The 23,332-nt window shown below is 44.5% G+C and overlaps 1 protein-coding gene across 5 annotated transcripts in view; it reads right to left on the bottom strand.

Annotated features, from left to right (window-relative positions):
- HECW2 (HECT, C2 and WW domain containing E3 ubiquitin protein ligase 2) overlaps window positions 1-23,332 on the bottom strand; it is a 174,813-nt gene that overhangs the window by 52,130 nt on the left and 99,351 nt on the right. For all 5 annotated transcript variants that reach the window (XR_015946283.1, XM_088653442.1, XM_088653479.1 and 2 more), the window contains 7 exons: window positions 20,541-21,911; window positions 18,854-18,949; window positions 17,722-17,872; window positions 16,287-16,390; window positions 13,988-14,112; window positions 11,545-11,730; window positions 2,676-2,810 (listed from right to left, as the gene is read on the bottom strand). Coding sequence is in view for 4 of the 5 variants with exons in the window: in XM_088653442.1 (XP_088509568.1) it covers window positions 2,676-2,810; window positions 11,545-11,730; window positions 13,988-14,112; window positions 16,287-16,390; window positions 17,722-17,872; window positions 18,854-18,949; window positions 20,541-21,911 (2,168 nt within the window). In the remaining variant the exon portion in view is untranslated. The remainder of the gene's footprint in view (window positions 1-2,675; window positions 2,811-11,544; window positions 11,731-13,987; window positions 14,113-16,286; window positions 16,391-17,721; window positions 17,873-18,853; window positions 18,950-20,540; window positions 21,912-23,332) is intronic.

Here is a 23,332-nt window from a genome sequence, read left to right as displayed (position 1 = left end):
GTAGAGTTAACACATAGCTGAGGCCCAAAGAGATTTAAAAATCAATAGCTGTATGCTTATAAACACAGTTGTTTTTATTAGAAAAGGATTCCAAGAATAGACTTGTGTCCAATTTCTTTGTCAGTGTGGTACATGTTCTGCTCCCCCTGCCTGCCCCCCACTTTTGACTTTGGTTTGACTTGAAACAGATAACCATATCAAAAAGCCATGATGTGAAAAACAGGCTGCTCCTGTTGCTGTTGTTCTGTGAACAAATATCTGTATTCAAAGGCCCTCCAGTGGTATAAAGAGGAAATGGCAGGGACATTTTGCAAAAGATAAAAATTGTTATTGCAAAGGTCAGGGTACTTTTGTCGAGCTGGCACAACCTGAATCCAGCTGATTCAGGCTATAATCTGACACGCTGCTATAGATTCCAGGAGGACTGAGAACTCCCATCACCTTGGCCCACGAGTGATAAGATAAGCTAATTGCAGTATTTGCATATGTTGTTTTCTGTGATGAACTTGTTTAGAGGAGTGCACTGCTTCGCAATTGACGATCGGCAGTGGTGAGATCAGTAGGAAGGCAGCAGGAAACTACAGCCCAGTTCTGGAGCCCAGAACCCACCAAAACTTGGAACTCAAATGCAGCTTGGAGCCTACAGAGCTACACGTCAAAGATACAGTGTTAGAACTGAGATATGAAAGCTAGGAACTAGATAGCACCTTAAACCTAGGTTATGGGTGCAACAACAGAATGTCTAGGCACACTATTTTATAACAAGAATACAAAGCTGAAAATGAATGAACTGCAGCTAAAATATTACACTCGTTTTTCACATGGTCTAGTCCAGGTATCCCCAGACTGTGGCCCTCCAGATGTTTTGGCCTACAACTCCCATGATCCCTAGCTAAGAGGACCAGTGTTCAGGGATGATGGGAATTGTAGTCCAAAACATCTGGAGGGCCGAAGTTTGGGGTTGCCTGGTCTAGTCCTTCCCCTGCCCACGTCCTTAAAATTCTTAAGATGGTTTCTTCTCCAGTCTTCAGAGAGTAGCTTGCACTCTGTAATTTTAATCTGAAGTCTTAGGCGCAGTACTTCTCCCACAGCTCAGAAACTGATTGTGCTAATGAAATTCCTTGTCACAAAATGAACCTAGAACAACGGGAGTTTTGAACACGGCAGAGTACTTTAAGGATGGCAAAACCCGGTATGACCCTATCCATAATCTAAGATTTACATGTGAGATCATGCTTGTGGGCCTGCTAGTAAAATATGTTAGATAGGTGAGCAAGCACACAAGGCAGGGCCTTCTCAGTGGTGGCTCCACAGTTGTGGAACTCCCTTCCAGTTTATAGCAATTTGGTCCATTCAGTCCTAACCTTCAATAAGGATCAATAAGGACTTGAAATTTTTTATTTTAACTATGCTTTTCCTTAAGAGGCTGATCCATCTCAGAATCCTGCAGGTATCTATCTGTCTATAACCACCCAGTGCCCAATTCTCTGCCTGTGGTTCTACTGTATTTATTTCTCTTTGTACATTACTTTGTGGCATTGCTTGGCCCTGAAAAGATGACTGGGTAGTTTTTGTTTTGTTTATATATTTTGTGTTTTTATAGTTTTATTTTTTCCTGTGACCTGCCCTGAGGCCTGTGGTTATAGTGTGGAAATTTTTAAAATAAATAATAAGCTTTCCAAAGCTCAATAACTACAAAAAATGAAATAAGTAAATAACTCCCATGCATCTATTGTAAGCCAGCTAAAACATTCCCAAGGCTGTTTTGTATTTGATAAGGCTGATCTGGATTGGATTAGACATGTGTGGAACTAACTTTCAAAAAAAATACCATACTCTATCCAATAAAGTATATAATGTATTGTCTCTGACAGTGAATGGTAATAATAATTTAGTATTTATATCCCGCCCATCTGACTGGGTTTCCGCAGCCACTCTGGGCAGCTCCCAACAGAATATTAAAAACATGATAAAACATCAAACGTTAAAAACTTCTCTAAAAAGGGCTGCCTTCAGATGTCTTCTAAAAGTCAGATACAGTGGTACCTCTACTTACGAATAACTCTACTTAGGAATGTTTCTACTTATGAATGGAGCTCCGTCCGCCATCTTGGATGCGGTTTAGATAGGATTTTTTCTACTTACGAATTTTTAGATAGGATTTTTTTCTACTTACGAATTTTTTCTCCCAATGCATTCCTATGGGATTCGACTTGCAATTTTTTTCTACTTACAAATGTGCGTTTGGAACACATTAAATTTGTAAGTAGAGGTACCACTGTAGTTGTTTATTTCCTTGACATCTGATGGGAAAATAGTGGCCAGAATGTTGGACTTGAATGGCAGGAGACCTGGGTTCGAATCCCCACTCAGTCATTAGTTGTTCTTTCCCAAGCTGGTGCCCTCCATAGGGAATACAGCTTCCATGATCCCTGACCACTGGCCATGTAGGCTCTGCGCTGAACTAATGTTCAGCAAAATGTGGAGAGCACCTGCTTGGGGAAGGCTGATCCAGGTCACCGGTGCAATTACGTTCCGAGGAAGGAATCAGAAGACTGACAAAAACAATGAATGTTATCGTCATGAATGCAGAAATGGGACTGTGAAGAACCCAGGATCCTGTAACCTTGACAGGTGCGCTCTCTCACACACACATGGGCTAAGTGCCAGCTTACCTCACCAGCACTGTGGCTGCGCTGCCTCGTCAAATGTTGCCGGTGGACCAATGCACTAGTCGGCCTGCTGCTCTGCAAAGGAAGCCGTGGGTCGATGAACGTCGTGGTGCGGGAATTGTGGTCGACAAAAAAAGCCTGGTAAAAAAGCAAGAGGAGACGAGTGGGAGGAAAGCATTTCATTACTTGCCAAAACCTCACTGTGATTACTGTGGGTATTTCTGACTGCATGTCTTCCTATGTTAAGCTGTACTCGTGAGCAGCAAAGCATTGGGTGGTTACAGGCGCAGGAAGTCTTGTGTTCTAATGGTCATTAAGCCTTTAACTTTATCACGCAACAGGGAACTCTTTGGGCGTGGGTGGGTGCGTTCTAACACGGGATTACCTGCACTACACAGGCTTTCAGTGCTCCAAAAGCAGTTCCGATTCTCGTGTGCACAGCAATTCACAGAAGTCAAGTGAAAGGAACAGTGAGATTGCTTAAGAGGAGAGGACTTGAGCAACTGATCACAGAGAATGATGGTTGGTTCACAAATAGGAGCTGATTGGGTGGAGGGTGGGAACTCAGGGGTAACAAGAATGCAGAAGGTAGGTGAGAAAAAGTCAGATTTGATGGGCAATTTCACGTTCTCATCTTCCCAGCCCTCAGTTCAGCTCTCCACATCAGTTTCCATTGCTTATAAAAGTCCTCATGAAAATTCACCTGCATTTCAGTGTGAAATTTCTCGTAACATGCATGTTTGTATGCATTTCCCCCAAGTTTACACATTTTCGCTTGGCATTTTTCCCTAATGCAATGCGTTTTTAATGTTATTTTCACCAATATATACATTCTTATGCATATTCTTACGTGAATATATACATATTTGTGTGTATTACTTGCTCAGAGAACTCCACTGCAAATTTCAGAGACGTGTGAATTTTAATACTGTGTTTCAGGTTCTTGCGTTGCCTTGGAAAGTGCTCATTAAGTAGGTTCACCTTTAAATGCAAACCAAATTTCATTTCTCCCAGATCCCTACATGACAGAATAGGCTCTGTTGTTGGGAGGGAATGAAATTGGGGTGGTGTGCAAGGAGGGCTGAATTTCACATATCCATTCAAAATAGCTGGTCAGATCTGTTTCACCTAATATCTGGGAAGAAGGACACAAAGGTATCTACTTTTAAAAGAAATAAATAAAAACAAACTTCAAAAAAAGGTATTAAAAAAAACCCAACCTCAGCCAACTGCTTACTGTATAATTACAACCACAAATGGGTGAGTACACATGTGAAACATCTGATTAAGGACCATGGCACAATGTGATTACAGGCTGAAGCATGCCAGCTGCAATCTGAGGAGGGCTATTCTAGGTAGGGCAGCTAAAACAACAACAACCAGACAAAATTCTGAGTAGCTGAAGAAGCAAAAGCAGATTTCAAAATACAGCACAACCCCTAACAGCTTTAGAAGCAGCAGTTGCATGAAACAGTTGCCTAAACCAGAAAAACCATAGGCATGGCAGGACCTGAAGCTTTGCCAGGGAAGCAGCCAGTCATAAACCTCTTTACTTGGGAGTATGTCACGTTTTGACCCTAGAGCAGGGGTGGCCAACTCCCAAGAGACTGCGATCTACTCACACAGTTAAAAACTGACAGTAATCTACCCCGTTTTTGGAGGTTCAGGTCAAAGTTGTTGAGCTGCTTTTTTTTAGGGAGGAGGAGGAAAGCCCCGTTTTTGGGGGTGCAGGGCAAAAATGTTGAGCTTTTCTTAGAGAAGCCAAAGTTGTTGAGCTTCTTGGGGGGGGGAGCCAGTGATCTACAGATGTTCAGTGATCTACCGGTAGATCACTGTTGGACGTGACTGCCCTAGAGGAACTTTACTTTAAGGTTAAGCATGCTTCAGATCGCAGCCTTGCGAGAGTTGCGCTATGCAGCTAGGAATAAACCATTTCAAGAACCTGATACTTACCCATAATGATTCAAAGACAATACCTGCCATCTACCCTGAAGGAATCAGAAACATTTGGCCCAAGACAGCTCACGCCATAATTAATCTGTTAGCTATTAAGGTGCCACAATTCTAGTAGGGCTATTATTTGGCATTTCTTTATCCACCCATACATACAGCACATACAGTACAAGATTCTGCAGAGTCCCATAGGCAAAATATAAACAGGTTCCTGTCCCTAAACAGCTTACAATGATCTACATTTGGAGAAACAACAAACAGTGGTGGGGAGGGAAAGCTCAGTGTGTTACAGGTTCTTAAAGCTTAGATACAGCAGGAAATGAGGATTGAGAAAATAAGTCAAGGGCAGGGCTTCCCCCCCCCCCAAAAGCAAGAACTCACTGGAACCTCTCAGGTGGGTGTCATTGCCATTGTAAGAGAACTAGGGAGGCAGTTTTCATGGTGAGTTCTGGCACCTCTTTTTCTAGAAAAATAATTCTAGTAAAGGCTTTATGGATAAAAAGGTAGGTTTTGTGGAAAGATCTGAAGTTAACTGAAGAGCACTACACAAATCAGGGGAAGGAATGTACAAAGTTAGCAATGCCTGTTCCAACCTATATCCATTGCAAGCAGACCTGATTCTATTCCACTGCAGTTTGGTTGCCATCCATTACCATGTCATGCTGGCAGAACTTTAACTACAGTATTGTTTGTCTTAACCCTTTCAGAGTCTGTTGGATCCTAACATCCAAAATTTTGCTGCTGTTAACATGGCAGGATAACACACCAGATATCATAATGAATCACCATAGTGCTTCAGGAAAATACAACCCACTGAATGCCTAATGATTGCCCAATGAGGGTTAAAACAAGATGTGTTTTTGTTGTTTGGAAATTTTCTGCAGTGAACAATTGATAAATGCATGAACTTGAGATCAACATGTGAGCATTACATGTTAAAAGCTTGGGGGGCCTCTGTTCAGGTTTTGGTTGTGATGGGTGCTGGTAGAGGTTGAATGTTAGACCCAGGCATTTGTGTCATCACCCCAATTAAACAGGAGTCTTTTCATTTAGATCCCGTCCAATCTAATTTGCTTTATGCACTCTGGCTTAACAGGTTTATGAATCAGCCTGCTTGATGTTTTGGCTTTTATCTAATTTAAACTCGTGCATTTGGAAGAAAGCTCTGGCCTCCCGAGGGCTAAAAATTTAATCAGATGAACCCTAAACCAAGCATGTAACTTGAAAGACAAATTCAGATCAAGTCTGTCCTGCAGGGAAACCAATGTTTCCATATGAACAGTGTTGCATATGCACAATTCTGATTTCTTACACAGCAATTTAGCAAAGCATGCTGCACTCGTTTATGCAACGCACTTAGACAAACAGGAAAAGATGCTTAAGAATTACACTAAATGAATGCAATCATATCTCGTTAAGCACAAGTGCTCTGAGGACAGCCGGTAGCAGTCTGCTACATAATGAAACTCAGGATCCCTGCTTTGAAGCTTCATTAGAGAAAAGAAAAGCCACTGGAGCTTCAAAGCCTTGGGCTGATCCAGACAATGGCACCACAGCTGGAAATGGAGCTGAAGCGCGCACACACACACACACACACACACAAAAACACCCAACAGCCTAATTTTATACCTACCACTGGCCAACCAAGCAAGGGTGTAGCCTAGATATTTATGGAAGCTGGGCAGAGGAACAGGGTATTTTGGTTTGGAAAAAGCTTCACATTATATCCAGATGGGCAATGTATCTGTTCAAATATACGTTTTTCTTTCTACAAAACTAAAAATACGGCATGAAAAAGCACACACGCTATTGTGATACTAGCTAAGGCAGCAAACAAGTGCATAGGGTAGGGGCTCATGGTTGCTACCTCAGCACCAGTAGGCCACACTGCAGCTCTGCAAGTCCCTAGGAGTTAGCTATCAAATCATAAGCCAACCATATACTTTTTGCTGCTGCTGCTACTACTACTACTACTATAGCCGGTATGGTCTCCTCCTGTATTTCTGCTTCAGTTTTCAGGCAGCAGGAAATAATACACAACTTGTGATGATATAATAAAACAGCAACAGCAGCAATATTTTCTGGCAAGTTGTACTGTTAAAAAAATAAATCTCTAAATGGCCCTGGGAGGGAAGGACAGACTTTGTCCATGAGCCACCAATTGGCCATCCCTGTTCTACTGTAATTATGTCATAACGAGAACTCGAAACAACTCGGGGTACTTTCACCATCAGCAAGACAACTCAGTCATCTATGTGTGTATTTATACAAGGACAGGAAGGTTGTGCAAGAAAAGGACTTGGTTGACACAACTACTTCTGATAAACTATGAGCACATCTCATCTCCAATCCTGAAATGAACTACACAAAACCATGTGCTCAAAGTGAGCTGCTGCACACCACCAGTTGGGCTGCATGGAATTGTGGGTGTATGAGGGGATATTTGCTTGAACTCAGTGGCGTTGCGTCCTTCACTGGCGTGTGTTCACACCATGCACCAGGCGGAACCAGGGGCTGGGCACAGAGGGTAAACAAAACCTGCCATGCCAGTCCTACCCTTGCCACAGCCGCCACCACGTGGACATGGGACATGGAGAGTTCACGGGGCCGCACTGCACTATCTGCCCGCCCGCCAGTGCAGGGAGGAGCCTGGCCAGCCGATGTGGCCCTTGGCCGGTGCATCCCCCGCAACATTGTCCAGGTGGCCATTCAGCAAGGAGGCCAGGGGTGCAGCGGCAAGGCCAGGCCATGCTCTTGGGCCCAGAGACGCCACACACAGGCAGGGCAGTGATCCCTGCATGGGGGTGCCTGGCGTTTGCCCCCTCAAAATCAGGCTCCCAGGGCTACAGCTCCCCGGCCCCCACCACACTATGCTAAAACAAGAGCCAATGTGCATATGTACATATGTAAATGAGCTCCTACAATGAATAGGCCCAGTATTTGTCAGTCATTCAACTCAATTTCCTTCCTATGTGGACTAGTGACTGTTTTTCAATGGCAGAAAACCATGGCGAGAAAAGCCACTGCTTTAGGTCTGTCACCCACCCAACTCTATTGCCTGGGATATGAAGGTGCCCTAAAGACCTTAAAGCAAAGACTTTGGGATAATTCACACAGTGAATTTGGGATAATTCACACAGTGATCTACGACATCAATCACTTGCGCTCTGCAGTCCATTGGCAGTAGGAGTACAATATGGGCATGTCTTTAAGCCAGCAGCCTATATTCAAAACTTGACAGTCCCAAACTATCGAAGGCTGTTCACAAAAGCAAGACTGAATGTTTTCCCCTCTGCAGTGCTGGAAGGGCAGGATGAGAGGAGTACCCTACCAGGAAAGACTGTGCTCGTGCACCCATGATGTAGATTCTATAAAACACATTGTGCTGCACTGTGGGAAGTTTGAGCAAGCTAGGGCTGAAGTGATTTCACCCCTGCTAGCCTTGCTCCCAGGAAAATCAGAGGATTTCTATATCAGGTTCCTATTGGAAGACCGGTCAAATGCCAGAACACTAGCAGTGGCAAAGTTTTTATCGGTGGTCACAAGAACTAATGTTTCCTATTCCGAATTTGAGTAAGATGTCTGAGTGGTTTGAGGGCGGGGTGTCCCAGCTGTGTATCACTTGGTAACGAATTGATGGGTCTATGGACCGTAATAAAGATTGTTGTTGTTGTTTTTCAAAACTTGATTCCTAAGGGAACTCCAAGCACATGGCTAAAGGACAGAATGTTTCGTTTAAGGTCCCAAAACAAAGAGTTAGGGGGCTTAGGCCTGCGGCCTCAATGCATGCATAGCATTTTCCCAGCAGCTACAGCAAAGCACTTTGGAGCTTATACTCCAAACGTTCCTGCCTTCTTCTTTTTTTTCACCCTTTATACAGTCTTCCAGAGGCACTGTATCCCATCCCTATGTAATGAAGGTTTTCTTTTTTTTAAAAAAAAGGGACAGGAAAGCAGACGCCTCCTTGTTTCAGGGGAATACCCATGCTACTGCTCCTCCCTTCCTGCCCACAAAGGGAATTTTATCCGTTTTAACTTGTGCGGTGAAAGGGAGAAGGAAGAGGGCAAATGAAGTTTCCGTCCCTCCCTCAGCTCCAAACGCATTCCAAAGAGCTGAGTTACCCCAGACAAAAGGAATGCACAGTAATAATATGAAAAACCTTCAATTTAAAAAGCAGAAAAAGCAATTTCTCCAGCACACGCTAGTGCTTATCGAGCATTGCAAATGTGCAGCAACTCCCTCTACAGCAATGCCCCAGCCACCTTTTGTTTTTAGTTGCCTTCTGCTTTATCTTATCTGGTACTTTGAAGACTAAGCGGCACCCTCCGCCCTTTGCAGCACCATACATTAATCGTGATTTCATTTTCAAATAAAAGGGGGCAGCAGTGCCTTCCCCAAGGTCACCCTGCCACTGTTTCAGCGAAACTGAACTTCAAGCCAAATGTACAAGGTTGTTCTTCAGTGCCCTTGTTGTTGTTTAGTCATTTAGTCGTGTCCGACTCTTCGTGACCCCATGGACCATAGCACGCCAGGCACTCCTGTCTTGCACTGCCTCCCGCAGTTTGGTCAAACTCATGTTCGTAGCTTCGAGAACACTGTCCAACCATCTCGTCCTCTGTCGCCCCCTTCTCCTTGTGCCCTCCATCTTTCCCAACATCAAGGTATTTTCCAAGGATTCTTCTCTTCTCATGAGGTGGCCAAAGTATTGGAGCCTCAGCTTCACGATCTGTCCTTCCAGTGAGCACTCAGGGCTGATTTCCTGAGTGCCCTAGGCCATAACAAATCTCTCTTGCAACCAAATGCGGAGCAATTTCTGTTTCCTGAGCTAACAAAACCAACACAGCATTTTGAACCTTTCGCACTATTCATGCTTGTGTTATAAAAATTATCATCTGTCAGTGGCTAAGAAACTCGACTTCTGGGTGCCTCTGGTCTCTTCCTCGTTTAGCTGCTGGTCACCCTTGATAGATCTCAGTGTCTTTCACAAGACCACAGCACAGGAGCCTGTTACGCTTCCTTTTCTGATGCAGGGTGAAGATAGCCACAAAATATGCCACCACAGCACAACTTCTAGTTTCTTCTGGATATGCTGTTCTGCTCAAGTGCACATGAGAAAACCAGCCATAGATGAAAAAGATAGAGCAGACATCCCCAGACTTTGGCCCTCCAGATGTTTTGGACTACAATTCCCATCATCCCTGACCACTGGTCCTCTTAGCTAGGAATCATGGGAGTTGTAGGCCAAAACATCTGGAGGACCGCAGTTTGGGAATGCCTGAGATAGAGGCTGCAAAGCCCTCTGCAAACCAGCAGCCCACATGTTAGTCATAGGTTTACAGGTTATCACCAATAAAAAAGAGCAGCTGTGATGGACCAGACTAAAGTTCTACTAATTCCAGAATCCTGCTTCTCACATCAACGAACAAGATGCCTTAGGAGAAGCCGACAAGGAAGATATAAGGGGCAAGTAATTTTTTCCTGCAGTAGCTCCCCAGCTACCGATAGTATTTAAAGGATGCTCTCTCTCTCTCACCCCTAAAGGAGTAAAATTGGATTCAGTTCACATTTGAAGGTAAATCAATCTAATATGCACTTTCCAAAACATAACTGAAGCACAGGTATCCTTCAAAATTCACACTACTCTGAATTTTGCAAAGCAGCTATCCAACCAAGTAATGTGAACAAAAATGAATCTACTGAGGTAAAGTGTATTTAAAAATGCACATGTTGGTGAAAATAACATACAAGCATGCATTATACTAGGGAAAAATGCTTTTAAAATGTGTACATTAGTCAAAACCATATACAAAAAAATGTGTTCATTAGGAGAAATGCATGCATGAAGAATTACCATGAGGTCTTTTGGTTTTTTTAATTGCTACTGAAACCTGGAGGACTGAATTTAAGATTGGAAAAAAATGAGAAATCAAGAGAACCGAAACTGGCAGATCCATTCACCCCTACCGCGGAGGAGGTAGCAGGTAGCCATCCCTACTAGTAGTCACTGATAGGCTTAACCTCCATGAATTTCTCTAATCTCCTTTGAAAGCTGACACCAATCGGTGTCCCTTAGCTGGGGTATTGGAATAAAAATTATTTACACTTTTGAAATTATTTTAAGTCCAAGATGAGTTGTATTTCCATACATTGGCCTTATTTGTCTGTCTTGCTCAACCGTAGTATAGTGTGACATAAATGATTGCAGGTAAGCCTTGGGCTCAAGTGCACTCTCTCCCCTCAGAAGGATAAAAGTCTTTGCTTCTGCCTTTCCTTATTTATAGTTACACGTTTTGTCCCAACCAACAAACTGTTAATGTTAGCTATGATTTGTTTGAAACAAGCCAACTTGGTGTAGCTGAGATGAGAAGGGGCAAGGCTCGAAGCTTACCTAGGATCACTTCATGGTTTAAACTGGGGCTGGGGAACCTGTGGCCCTCTAGATGTTGTTGAGACTCCAACTCCCATCAACCCCAACTAGCATAGTCAACGGTTATGGATGATGGGAGTTGTAGTCTAGCAACATCCGGACAGTTTCCCCATCTGATTTAAAAGCATAGTTTAGTGCAGGGATAGTAAACATCATGTCCTTCAAATGTTTTGGACTCCAGCCCCCATCAGGCCCAGCCAGCATGGCAAAAGATGGTTAGTTGTCTTCCACAACATCTAGAGTGCCCCAATGTTGGCTACCTCTGGGTTTAGCATGACACCCAAATGATGCCATGGAAAACTAGCATGTTAGGGAAAAGATCACTGAGAACACAGCCAACTGGCACCATCATTCTCCTATTTGGGTGGAGGATGGAAAGTGTGAATATTTGGCTCGGCCAGAGTAGCTTCCACAATTCCATCAGTATTCGGATGAAGAGAACAAAAGTCTAACACTGGTTTAATTTACAAGCTAGTTCTTTATATTTGTTACCTTGCCCTGGTGATCGTGCTTCATTTCCCAGCCCCTCGGCAACTCGAGCTGCTTGTTGGCAAACATATTCAAGAAGCCCACCAAATCTCGATTATGCTGGTAGCGCTCGAAATGGTGGGTATCCCGCCGGACTTTGGTGATCATGTGCTTCAGACACGTATTGTTTGTAAACATGCGGTAGGCACTCTGGACAATGGGAGGGGGAAAAGAAACAAAGACAATTATTTTTGGAAGCTAAATGTTAGGCTTTGGATGCCTACGTAAGCCTCAGAAGGCTGGATAAAGGAGGCCTTAAGAGTTTTGTCATTTGTCTTGTATAAGCAGCAATTCCTCCTGGGCGAACAGCTTGCTAGACCTACTGCTGGGTTATTTTAAAATTCACCTAGAGGCTTTCTAAAACTGTCATGTCAAGCACCAGCAGGAGGGGTTCAGGTACAACCCCTCAGGTACATGGGAGATGAAAATATACTGTAGTTTCTGTCTCTGAACCCATTAACAATTACTGAAAATTGTTATTTTATTTCAACATACAACAACATCATATGAATAAATATTTAAATACCCCACCCAAACATAGAAGCTGGTGCTTAGGTTATTATTAATACCCCCCTTAACCAATTAAAAAGTGGGACCCTCAATAAAATGTTGCAGTGTTGAATGCAATCCTGTTCTGTGTTAATGTTTCGTGCTCCACCGAAGACTTCTTTCAGGAAGTCTCACCCCACCCTCTTGACCAGTTTTCAAATCCTATGACCACTCACCATGCTCAGCCCTCATTGAGCTGCTTTGAGAAGGGAGGGATGTCTCCTTAGGGCTAAAAAAATTCTATTCCTGTACCTTTTGTGGATCCCCAGAACACAGTAACACCTGCCTCTTGTCTTTCAGTAACTGCATTTTTGTTAGGAAGAGGTCATAACTCCGCACTTTACAATAGAAAGACTGAGAATGAAAAACAGTTGAAATGTCTTTTTCTCTAAATTGACTCTTTCTCTGCCACCCTACCCTGATTAAACCCTTTTCTCCAACTGCCTTGGAACACTCCTGTCCATGAGATGAAGCTCTTCACCAAATTCCCAATGGACTGGGGGGGGGGTTTACAACCACGAAGGCTTCTCTGAATGTGGTCTTAATTTCAATGCAGTCGGCTCTACAATCTCCAAAACTATTATACCAGTGTGAAATGCAGGATGCTATCATAGAACCTTAGCCCAAACAGCAAACTCCTTGGGATCTGTTTATACAAACACCAAGGGAGAGAGTTACCACATGATTTCCATAGGCAGCTCCTAACTTATCCATTCCAGTTGGGCCTGCGGATCCGGAACACCAGGGAGTGTTAGCGTTACACGGCAGTAATGGATATGGGCCTTTTTGCTTCTACTCCAGGAGAAACTGTTTTCATGGTGTTGCAAACTTCCCTCTTCAGGAATCCCACAAAAACCAGTGTGATAGGTGTGTGTTGTTGCGCATAGGTCTCCTCTCTCGATAGTTTATCCTGTTGTTCTATTCTTTCCCCTCCTTACAACATTTTACAATGTATAAGAAATATACAATATGATCACAACTTGCTGCAACAAATGCTTTTCGTAATTGTTACCTTAGTGAAAATGGCTTGTACGTGTATGTTATTCTTATTTATTAAGTATGTATATCTCAGGGCAGTTCACAACATAAAAATACAAGATAATAAACACAAAATGCTTAATAAAAGGATCGAGAACAAAAGCAATTAAAATAATTATCTTACATACCAGGGGAGGGCAGGCTTCAGCCTTATGAAACCTGCTCTGAGTTTTCTACTATAACCCTGAACTCCACCAATTGGAGCCAGTGGTGAAAGACATTCACTTGCAGGATAGAGAACGTGGTGTCTCTGAACAGCTACTAAACCCAGGGATTTGTTTTGAATGCAGGAAATGAGCTGAGCTCACAGTTCTCCAACATAAAAACACGTTCCTGGTTATCCCAAGCTTTCCTAATTTCAGCAGTATAATAGGGGCGGGGCGGGTTTTTTTGTTATTCTCCCTACTATTGCTAGATAATGGGGAGTTACTAGTCTACTGCAAACCACCCAGATGCCTACCAGTAGACCGCAATTCTGTCCATCCCTGCTACGTACCAACTCCAATATTGAGGGGGAGAGTGCTTATGTAGCCTAAATGTACCCACACATAAGATGGAGGTATTGCCAGACTCAGGAGAACCTTAAGAGAGACACCCACCCCTCAAAACGAACCCAGTGAAGGCAGATTGTGTTCAGTGGGCATGGAACACTGACTCACTGTTGTTGGGGGGGACGACTAGAATCCTGAATAGGGAGCACGCCGCGCTGCAACATTTCATGGCAGCTCTCACCTGCCATCACTCTCATAGTACTGGAAATGGAAACCCTCCACATCCCTGCAAGTGTTTGTGTACAGATATACTTGCGCCGACTACTCACAGGGTTAGAATGCAGCACTGAGAAGAATTCTGGGCTGATAAGGAATTTCACAGGGGGAGATTGTAGCAGTAGAGTAAGCCTGGATCTGGAGGTAGAATGAGGCAGCACATTCTCCCTTCGGAAATCTGACAAAGGGACATAGCCATGAATTAGTGCAAAGGCTTCAGCATCATAAATTGGCATGCACACGAAAGCTCATACCAATGACACTTAGTTGGTCTCTAAGGTGCTACTGGAAGGATTTCTTTTATTTTGTTTCGACTACAGCAGACCACACAGCTACCTACCTGTTCCTTTACCTTTGTTATAGAATATTCTTTTCTCGTTCATACTTAACTTAAGTAAATTAAATACTTAAGTAAACTTAAGTAAAACTTAAGTTAAGAAATTAAATAGGCAACCGAAAAAATGCTTGTTGGATTCTTATTTCAGGTGAATAATGAACACCAGCCGGCCTATAACAATCATACCTTGGGGGCGGGGAAACAATCAGATTTTGAAACACTAATGTTTTCCCTGTACAAGTCTGCTTTTTACTTACTATTGAAAATGCATAAACACTATTTTAAAAAAACCGAGTGTGGTTTTTAACATGTGAGAATATATCATATATGATAATAATAGGGTTATTGATTATTATTTGCAGAACCCAACCATAAGCAACTGGGTGTAATCGTATTAAGCTTAAAAATGGGGGGTGAGAGGTAAAATGAGGAGATTCCAGCTGGAAAGAAGGAGGGGAGAGGAGAGGAGAGGAAGGGGCAGGAGTTAAGGGAGAATAGAAGTGATAAACATTCACCAAGTTCTTATCAACCCAATGAATTCACTACAGGCCATTGCAAAGCTGAAATCAACTTAACCAGTTGCAGTTTACACCACTATATATATTACACTTTTAAAGAAATCTGGATAGTCACTACAGCAAGGTGTGGTTGCATGATGTGGAAAAGCAGGTTTTGCTGCTGACATTTATTATGCCAAAAGAAAAAGAAAAGGTAAGTAAATGAACCCACGGAGATGGAAATCCAGGATTAACGTCACAAACCTTTGCCATGGCTCTTTGGGTGAGCCACACTTTTTGTCCTTTTGACCTCACATGCCTGCTACAAAATGAATCACTTAAAACGGACGCGTTTATTTCAAACGTACCATTTTCTATGTTTTATGTAGAATTGGCATTGCTTGCAGCGCAAGGTTTGCAAAACTGAACTGCCTTTGTATTACTGTGTCACGGTAAAGAATGGTTTAGGCTGTGCATGAGCAGGAAAGAAGCTACGCAAGCCTTGCGACTCACACATTCCCTCTTCCTACGCAGCCAAGTATGAGGAATCCAGAAGCTTTTGCTTTGCTTTAACTGCAGTTCGCCATGTCTTCTACCATTGTTTTATTGGTAAATTTGCTATGATGTTTTTGAGTTTGATGTACTGTCTAGAAGCAGGGATCGTCAACCCAGTGCTGGTGGACAACATGCTACATGTGGAGTCTCCAGTGGTGCCCATAGGCCGATGCCCCAAACTGTGAGGTTTCTTTCTTTCTTTCTTTCTTTCTTTCTTTCTTTCTTTCTTTCTTTCTTTTGTATCTAGCACTCCTAGAAAGAACGTTATGGGGCAAAATGTGCAAGTACCGTCTTTTTGTGTGTATATAACACTCTCCCGTGTATGAAGCCCCCTGTTTTCGGGGACTCCAAATTAAGAAAATGGGGGGGGGATTGTATCTGTGTCTAAGACGAGCCCCAATTTTAAACATGTTTTTAAAAGAAAAGACCCTAGTCTTATACACGGAAAAATACGGTATCTTCTAAGAGATTTCTGTGAAATGAGAGTGATGTGGCTATATTTTTCCTGGTTCTGAGATATGAGTCCTGTTGCGATTGGACAGCAACAGCATGTGTGTGTGTGTGTGTGTGTGTGTGTGTGTGTGCTGTATAATAGCCATAATCAGGCCAGCAGGAAATAGCCAACTTCCCACGTTAACCATAAGGCTGTTGGGGGTGGCTGGGGCTCATAGCTGCCAAGTTTTCCCTTTTCTCGCGAGGAAGCCTATTCAGCATAAGGGAAAATCCCTTTAAAAAAGGGATAATTTGGCAGCTATGCTGGGGCTCCAGTAGTGTGTTATACCACGCCCCTTCCACAGCAACCATTTTGTGACTGGCAACCATGGCACTTTCTCAAAAATGCCCACTAGTTCAGTTGGCTGGCCTGGAGAACACCGTTGGGACAGGTGGCATAGAAGCATAATGATATTTTTTTTTTAAAAAAAAACCAGCTAAGGAGAAAAGTGGCACTAAATGGGGCCTTACCTGCATTAGGCTGCTGGAAGTCTGCATCCTCTCCAGCTCCATCCATAGGATTTGGATGCTCCTCCGGTCTATCATTAGTCATTGTCCGTCGAATGCTCTGGTACCTGAAATTCCAAGACTGGTTTTATGTATGGTACCCAATCAATACATCAGAGTCTCCAGCACACTCAACACACTGATACACAGCCGAAACCAGAAGTCAAATAGTTAAGATGGCTTTCCCTCAGGCTTTAGGGATCAGGCCTGGGGTTGGGGGTGCAGGAAGTAGTTCAGCACAATTCTTTTTTCCTCTTTTTCTTTTTAACTTTTTAACTTTTTAACTTGAGAAATTCTTCATGACATGATCCTAGCCTATAAGAAATTCTTCATGACATGATCCTAGCCTATAAGGACCTACAACTCCCATGATCCCTAGCTGAGGACCAGTGGTCAGGGATGATGGGAATTTTAGTCCAAAACATCTGGAGGGCTGAAGTTTGGAGATGCCTGCTGTAAGAAATCAAGAAATGAACAAGTTGACATCAAAGATCCACATAAAGGTAAAGGTAAAGGGACCCCTGACCATTAGGTCCAGCCGTGACCGACTCTGGGGTTGCGCACTCATCTCGCATTATTGGCCGAGGGAGCCGGCGTACAGCTTCCAGGTCATGTGGCCAGCATGACAAAGCCGCTTCTGGCAAACCAGAGCAGCACACGGAAACGCCGTTTACCTTCCCGCTGTAGCGGTTCCTATTTATCTACTTGCATTTTGACGTGCTTTCGAACTGCTAGGTTGGCAGGAGCTGGGACCAAGCAACGGGAGCTCACCCCGTCACAGGGATTCGAACCGCTGACCTTCTGATCGGCAAGCCCTAGGCTCAGTGGTTTAAGCACAGCGCCACCTGGGTCCCAAAGATCCACATAGCCAACTGCAATTTAGCTACATGACGCCATCGCCATCAAGGGCAAAAGCAGCTCATCAAAGGCACTCTCACTTCCCACCTTCCATCCCCAGTGCCAGGTTGCTGCTGTACATAAAAGATCAATATTATAAAATAATTCTGGAAATCTCCATAAATATCTTCACACCTTTTCAAGTGCCCCTCCATCCCTGGTGGTCGAAAACGGAATTTGCCTTTCAAGAGCTAAGAAAACACGAAACTCACCCCTCCCCTTCACCGTAACACAACCTGCATGCTTATTTACAGAATGGGAGGTCATTATTTCTGGATTAACAACAAAGCTTACATAGTTTTGACAAAGTTTTTTGATTTGAAACAATGGTGTCTGATCTTCTTCTTCTTCTTCTTCTTCTTCTTCTTCTTCTTCTTCTTCTTCTTCTTCTTCTTCTTCTTCCACTTCTTCTTCGTTCAGAATAATGGTACATGGCAGGAAAGATATTGAACATCTTTTTTTTTTAACTGCATATATAAAAACCAATTTGAAAAATACTCACCTGCGATTCAGTTGCTCCATTTGTTGTATGGAGTTGGAACGCTGAAGGATCTGTTGGGCTGGGGGACCTGTGGGACGTTGCCACGTTGTCGTCCTGTTCACGTGGTCCACGTAGAATATCCTCCCGTGGCTGTCAATGCGTGCCTCCCAATCTAAGGTAGGAAGACTCATTGTAAAACACAAGGAACCAGGTATTTTAGAGCAGTGCCTCCAAAAACCTCTGCTAGTCAGCATCCCTATTTTCTTTTTTTTTGGCATTCTGTAAAAGGCATTTTTGGCATTCTGGTTGGACAGTGTTCTCGAAGCTACGAACATGAGTTTGACCAAACTGCGGGAGGCAGTGCAAGACAGGAGTGCCTGGCATGCTATGGTCCATGGGGTCACGAAGAGTCGGACACGACTAAATGACTAAACAACAACAAAATGCAAAATCAGCAGCCTTTTCCTCATTACACCCAATGCAGAGGCACAGCAGAAATCTGCACGCACAGCTTAAAGCTGAATCATGCTGAGACCTAGCAGGTAGACTCCTCTGTACTCAGGAGCTTTCCGTTATTTCATGGATTTAATCCTCATGGCAGACTAGCGATCCTCTCATGACTCACTTATGTGTCTTGATGCACAGTTTGGGAGTTACTGATTTAGAGACTCTATGGAATGAGCTCCATGCCCAATGAAAAAAGAGGTAGCTCAGTGCTAGAACACACAAGTTTTGTGTGCTGAAGGTACCAGGTTCCATCTCTGGCATCTCCGGTTAGAAGGATCTAGTAGCAAATGACGAAAAAGGCCTTTGCTTGAGACCCCAGAGAGTGGCAGCCAGTCAAAGTAGACAGTACTGAGCTAGATGAACAATAATCTAACCTGTTATAAAAGCAGCTTCCTATGTCCCTATGAAACAATTCGATGAAGACATCACAACAGAAGCGGCATCTCCAGGGACATGGAAGCAAATGGCTTCAAGCACACCCATTTGCATTTTTTGAGCCTGGTGAAACAAAATGTGGCATGTTTCACACACAACTTCTGGTTCTCTCAGAGACAATACTTTTTTTTTTAATCTACAGCAGCGCTTTCCCCTTTTGTGGGGGCATATACCCTGAAATCCCGGGAATTAATAAAGAGAAGCTTCTCACTTGGTGGCAGGGCCTCATCCACTCTCTGATAGCGACTAACGTCCTGCCGAACCGAGGGAAGAGTTCTAAGAGGCTGGTGCCCATTAGTTTGGGAACCTAAAAGACAAAGAAGCTGTTTCACTAACAATTTTCAATTGAAATACAGTGCCACACTTTATATTAGAGTTTCCCAAATTTGGGTCTCCAACTGTTTATGGACTACAATTACCATCACTGGTCCTGCTAGCTAGGGATGGTGGGAGTTGTGGGCCAAAAAAACCCACACACAGCTGGAGATTCAAGTTTGGAAAATCCTGCTTTAGATGTTCCAAAGGAAATCCTAACCGAAAGAACAAGTTTGAAATGAAAATCGAGTTGATTACCCAATGGTCTCCTTTTCTGAACAACATGCCGTGTTTCTCCAAATTGCCACAGAACAGACACTGCAGATTTATAGCAGGCATTCAGTCTCTCTCTCTCTCTCTCTCTCTCTCTCTCTCTCTCTCTCTCTCTCTCTCTCTCTCTCACACACACACACACACACACAATACATGCAAACTGCTTTTGATCATTACTTAACCACACTGTGCACAGAATTTGAAAAATTGGAAGATTGGGGATTTTGTTGAATGGGGACACAGCTTCACTGATACGGGGTTTCACTTTCAGGAAAGTCACCCACCCTCCTGCTGCTCTGTAGGACACTGTCCACACTGTGCACTAGGAATGTAAGAAGAGCTTCCTGGATCAGGCCAATGGCCCATCTAGCCTAGCATCCTGTTCTCACAATGGCAGCCCAAATGCTTGTGGGAAACCCTCACGCAGAACCTGAGTTCGACCCACCCTCTGGAAAGGTTTTGTGGGAGTGCAGAGGCTACTGTAGGGAAAGATGAATAGAGGAAGGTCAGTTGCACGAATTGCCTTCTACTCAAAGCCATTGGCCACAACCTGAAGACATTGCTCATCACTCCATGAGAGCTCTCACACAGGAACTTCTTGGTCTATGAATCCCAAACTTCCCACTATAATAATAATAATAATCATAATAATAATTTGTTTGTACCCCGCCCATCTGGCTGAATCTTCCCAGCCACTCTGGGCGGCTCCCAATCGAATATTAAAACAATACAGCATTAAATATTAAAAACTTCCCTCGGCGATGGGCTGGATCTCAGTGTCCAGGCTGAGACACTCCTTCAGGTATACAGGACCGAGGCCATTCAGCGCTTTAAAGGTCAGCACCAACACTTTGAATTGTGCTATTCTGCTATTGTTGGATTACAACTCCCATCAATCCCAGAGGCCAAGGCCAAGGCCAAGGGACGGGAATGATGGGAGCTGTAGTGCAACATGAGCTGGTGACAGCAAAACAATAATGCATAACTTACACATCCACACACTTCTGAGCATGTCTAGGTTTCTCAACGAAAGGGAGAAAACCCTGAAGGGCTGTGGGAGCCTTTGCACAAGTGGCTAATTATCTGCATGCATATTCTGGGGGGGGGAAGGGGGGGTCTGCTGATGCTGCTGGACACAACGTTTTATTATCCAAAACGTAATTGATGCATTTGAGATAGCTAATGACTACTCTGCACTGTAAACTGAGTCCATCACAGAATGAAATGAGGTTGAGGTGGGAGGGCAAATACAACATACAGGTGGACTCAGCAAGGCACATAATCAAGCAGTCCTCTCTCACAATCATTACCTCCCGTGGCTCCATCCACCGGGGCAGCATCTCCCTCGCAATCAGCCTGCACCCCTGCAGCCCCTTCCTCCTGAAGCTGCCCACGTGCAGCTGCGGCCTGCAGGCTCTGCCTCCTCTGCCAGATCTCCTCGGCCTCATCTCCATCCTGTAGCCCGCTGGCTTCAGGCAGCTGCCCCTCCTCCGGAGCGCTCGGTATGTTCACTGCGGGCAAAAAGGCCTGAGTGCACACAACTTCCTGGGTCTCCGGGGCGGGCTCGCTGCTGGCAGCATCCATGGCGCAAGCTCCCTCTTCCTCCTCCTGGGGAGAAAAGGCCGGCGTCTCAGGAAACCGTGCGCTTTCGAAGGAAGAGCACTGCGTGTCGACAGACGACAGTCGGGGAGTTGTGCCTTCGTTGCATGAGCCGTCGGCCCCTTCCACGTCACTTTCTCCCTCCGGCCTGGTGCTCGATTCGCTTACACTCTCCGTACGGGCAGCGTCGCTCGGCTCAGTTTCTGATGAAAACTGAGAAGGTTCTGATCCCTGGTCGACAGATTCAGCCTCCCTAATTTCTCTTCTGCCTGCAGGAGCAGATTCAGGAGCTCCTGTGTCCATCTCTGTGGCAGGCTGCTCCTCTGCCTCTTGGGGGATACAAATTTCACTGCCAGACGGTTCAACTGGTCCGTCATCCTGAGGCTCTTGAGGGGTTTCGGTTTCTTCTCCCGGCGGCTCTGCTTCAGGAAGCCCTTCAGAGGTCTCCTGCTGGCCATCAGAAGGTTGCAATGGCATTTCCTCTTCTGGAGCTCTCTCGCTTTCCTCGAGGGCCCCCTGGCTTTGTGCGGTCTGGCTCAGCGAACAGTTTAAGCAAGTCGCTTCAGCGTTCCTGGCAGCACCATTCAGCATGACTAACCCGCCACCATCGTCGTCATCCAGTGATGACTGAAACCCCAAACCTTGGTGGTATTCATGCTCCTCTTCGTCGGAGTCAATGTGAAGCATAGCGTTAAGTCTAGTGTCGGTAGGGAAGCTGCTCCTCAATTTTGGGGATGGCCCAACAGTTCGCTCGTTGCAAATGGACGTCCCAGTCCTAGAGTGACTACTTTGCTCTATTGCATCCAAGTAGTCGTTCAGGGAGTCCTGGCGGCCTCTGGGAGGAGATGACCTGGAAGCTGCAGAAGTCAGATCTTCCTGGTCCGTTTCCAGAGTTGTACTAGTCCTGAGAGAATGCCTTGTGATGGCATCTCCAGTTGATTCCTCAAGGATCGGGCCGTTTGAGCAAACTGGAGGTGGGTCATGATGCCCAGCAGGCATATCTTCATCGTCAGAAGGACTCCCTAAATCTCCATTTACAGAGTTTACTCCTAGCAGCGTCCCCACAGCTTCCGGTGAAGAATCTACAATGAAAAATGCAAAGAATGACTCTTGGCGGCTCCCAACAGAATATTAAAAATACGGTATAAGATCAAACATTAAAAACTTCCCTAAACAGGGCTGCCTTCAGATGTCTTCTAAAAGTCAGGTAGTTGTTTATCTCCTTGACATCTGATGGGAGTGCGTGCCACCGAGAAGGCCCTCTGCCTGCTTCCCTGTAACCACACTTCTCGCAGTGAGGGAACTGCCAGAAGACCCTCGGTGCTGGATCTCAGTGTCTGGGTTGAACGATGGAGGTGGAGATGCTCCTTCAGGTATACTGAACGGTCGAGGCCGTTTAGGGCTCTAAAGATCAGCACCAACACTTTGAATTGTGCTTGGAAATATACTGGGAGCCAATGTAGGTCTTTCAGGATATAACCCAGAGGAGACTCACAACCCCAGGAGACACACTAGAGTACATACCTGAGTAAAAACACTAAACTTTGGGGGCAGGTATTTTTCTTGGTGGGAAAAGGGAGGGAAGTTCAGGTTTATGTTAGCAGCATGTATGGGATGTTTGTGCCAGGTGGTTTGGATGAAGATGTTATATTTCTTTAAGCCTCTCCCCACCTTTCACGATGGATATGGGGCCATAAATCTAATGACATGTACAAGCTCTTGAAGTTCACTGCTCCACCAGTTTAGAGTGTGGGCAGTAGAAATGAAAATATTGTGACATTCTGCCCAGACACTGAGGTCCAGCACCGAGGGCCTTCTGGCGGTTCCCTCGTTGCGAGAAGCCAAGTTGCAGGGAACTAGGCAAAGGGCCTTCTCGGTGGTGGCGCCTGCCCTGTGGAACGCCCTCCCAACAGATGTCAAAGAGGAAAACAACTACCAGACTTTTAGAAGACATCTGAAGGCAGCCCTGTTCAGGGAGGCTTTAAATGTTTAATAGATTACTGTGTTTTATTTTTCTGTTGGAAGCCGCCCAGGGTGGCTGGGGAAACCCAGCCAGATGGGCGGGGTATAAATAAAAAATTATTATTATTATTATTATTATTATTATTATTATTATTATTATTAACAGTTATGGAAGCCAGCTGTACCACAACTGTCATGTTAGGGAGACCAGTTGCGCAAGCAGCATTCAATAGGTTGCCACCACAGTCTTCTTTACCCACTTGGCTGTTGGCTGTGAGGGATAGCTCAGCTATGAGCCAGTTATTTGCCCTGGATGAGAGAACATCCAGGTAGTGCCTCCTCATCACTGAAAGAGCAAGGCAGCTTCCTTTCTTTGTGAATCATCATGGGCACGGATGTGTAGGATGAAGCCACTTAGTTTAGGCGGTAAAAAGCAAACGTTCCCTGAGCTTGTAACCAATGTCCTTTCTAAAACCCTGTCGTTTTTTATTTCTGTATTTAAAAAAATAAGATTAAGAGACCAAAGGGAAAAGACAGAATG

The sequence above is a fragment of the Zootoca vivipara genome, chromosome 1, assembly GCF_965207765.1.
Source record: "Zootoca vivipara chromosome 1, rZooViv2.hap1.1, whole genome shotgun sequence".
In the NCBI taxonomy this organism is placed as follows: Eukaryota; Metazoa; Chordata; class Lepidosauria; order Squamata; family Lacertidae; genus Zootoca; species Zootoca vivipara.
Note: the sequence above shows the minus strand (reverse complement) of the source record. Positions and strands in the feature narration are given on the sequence as shown.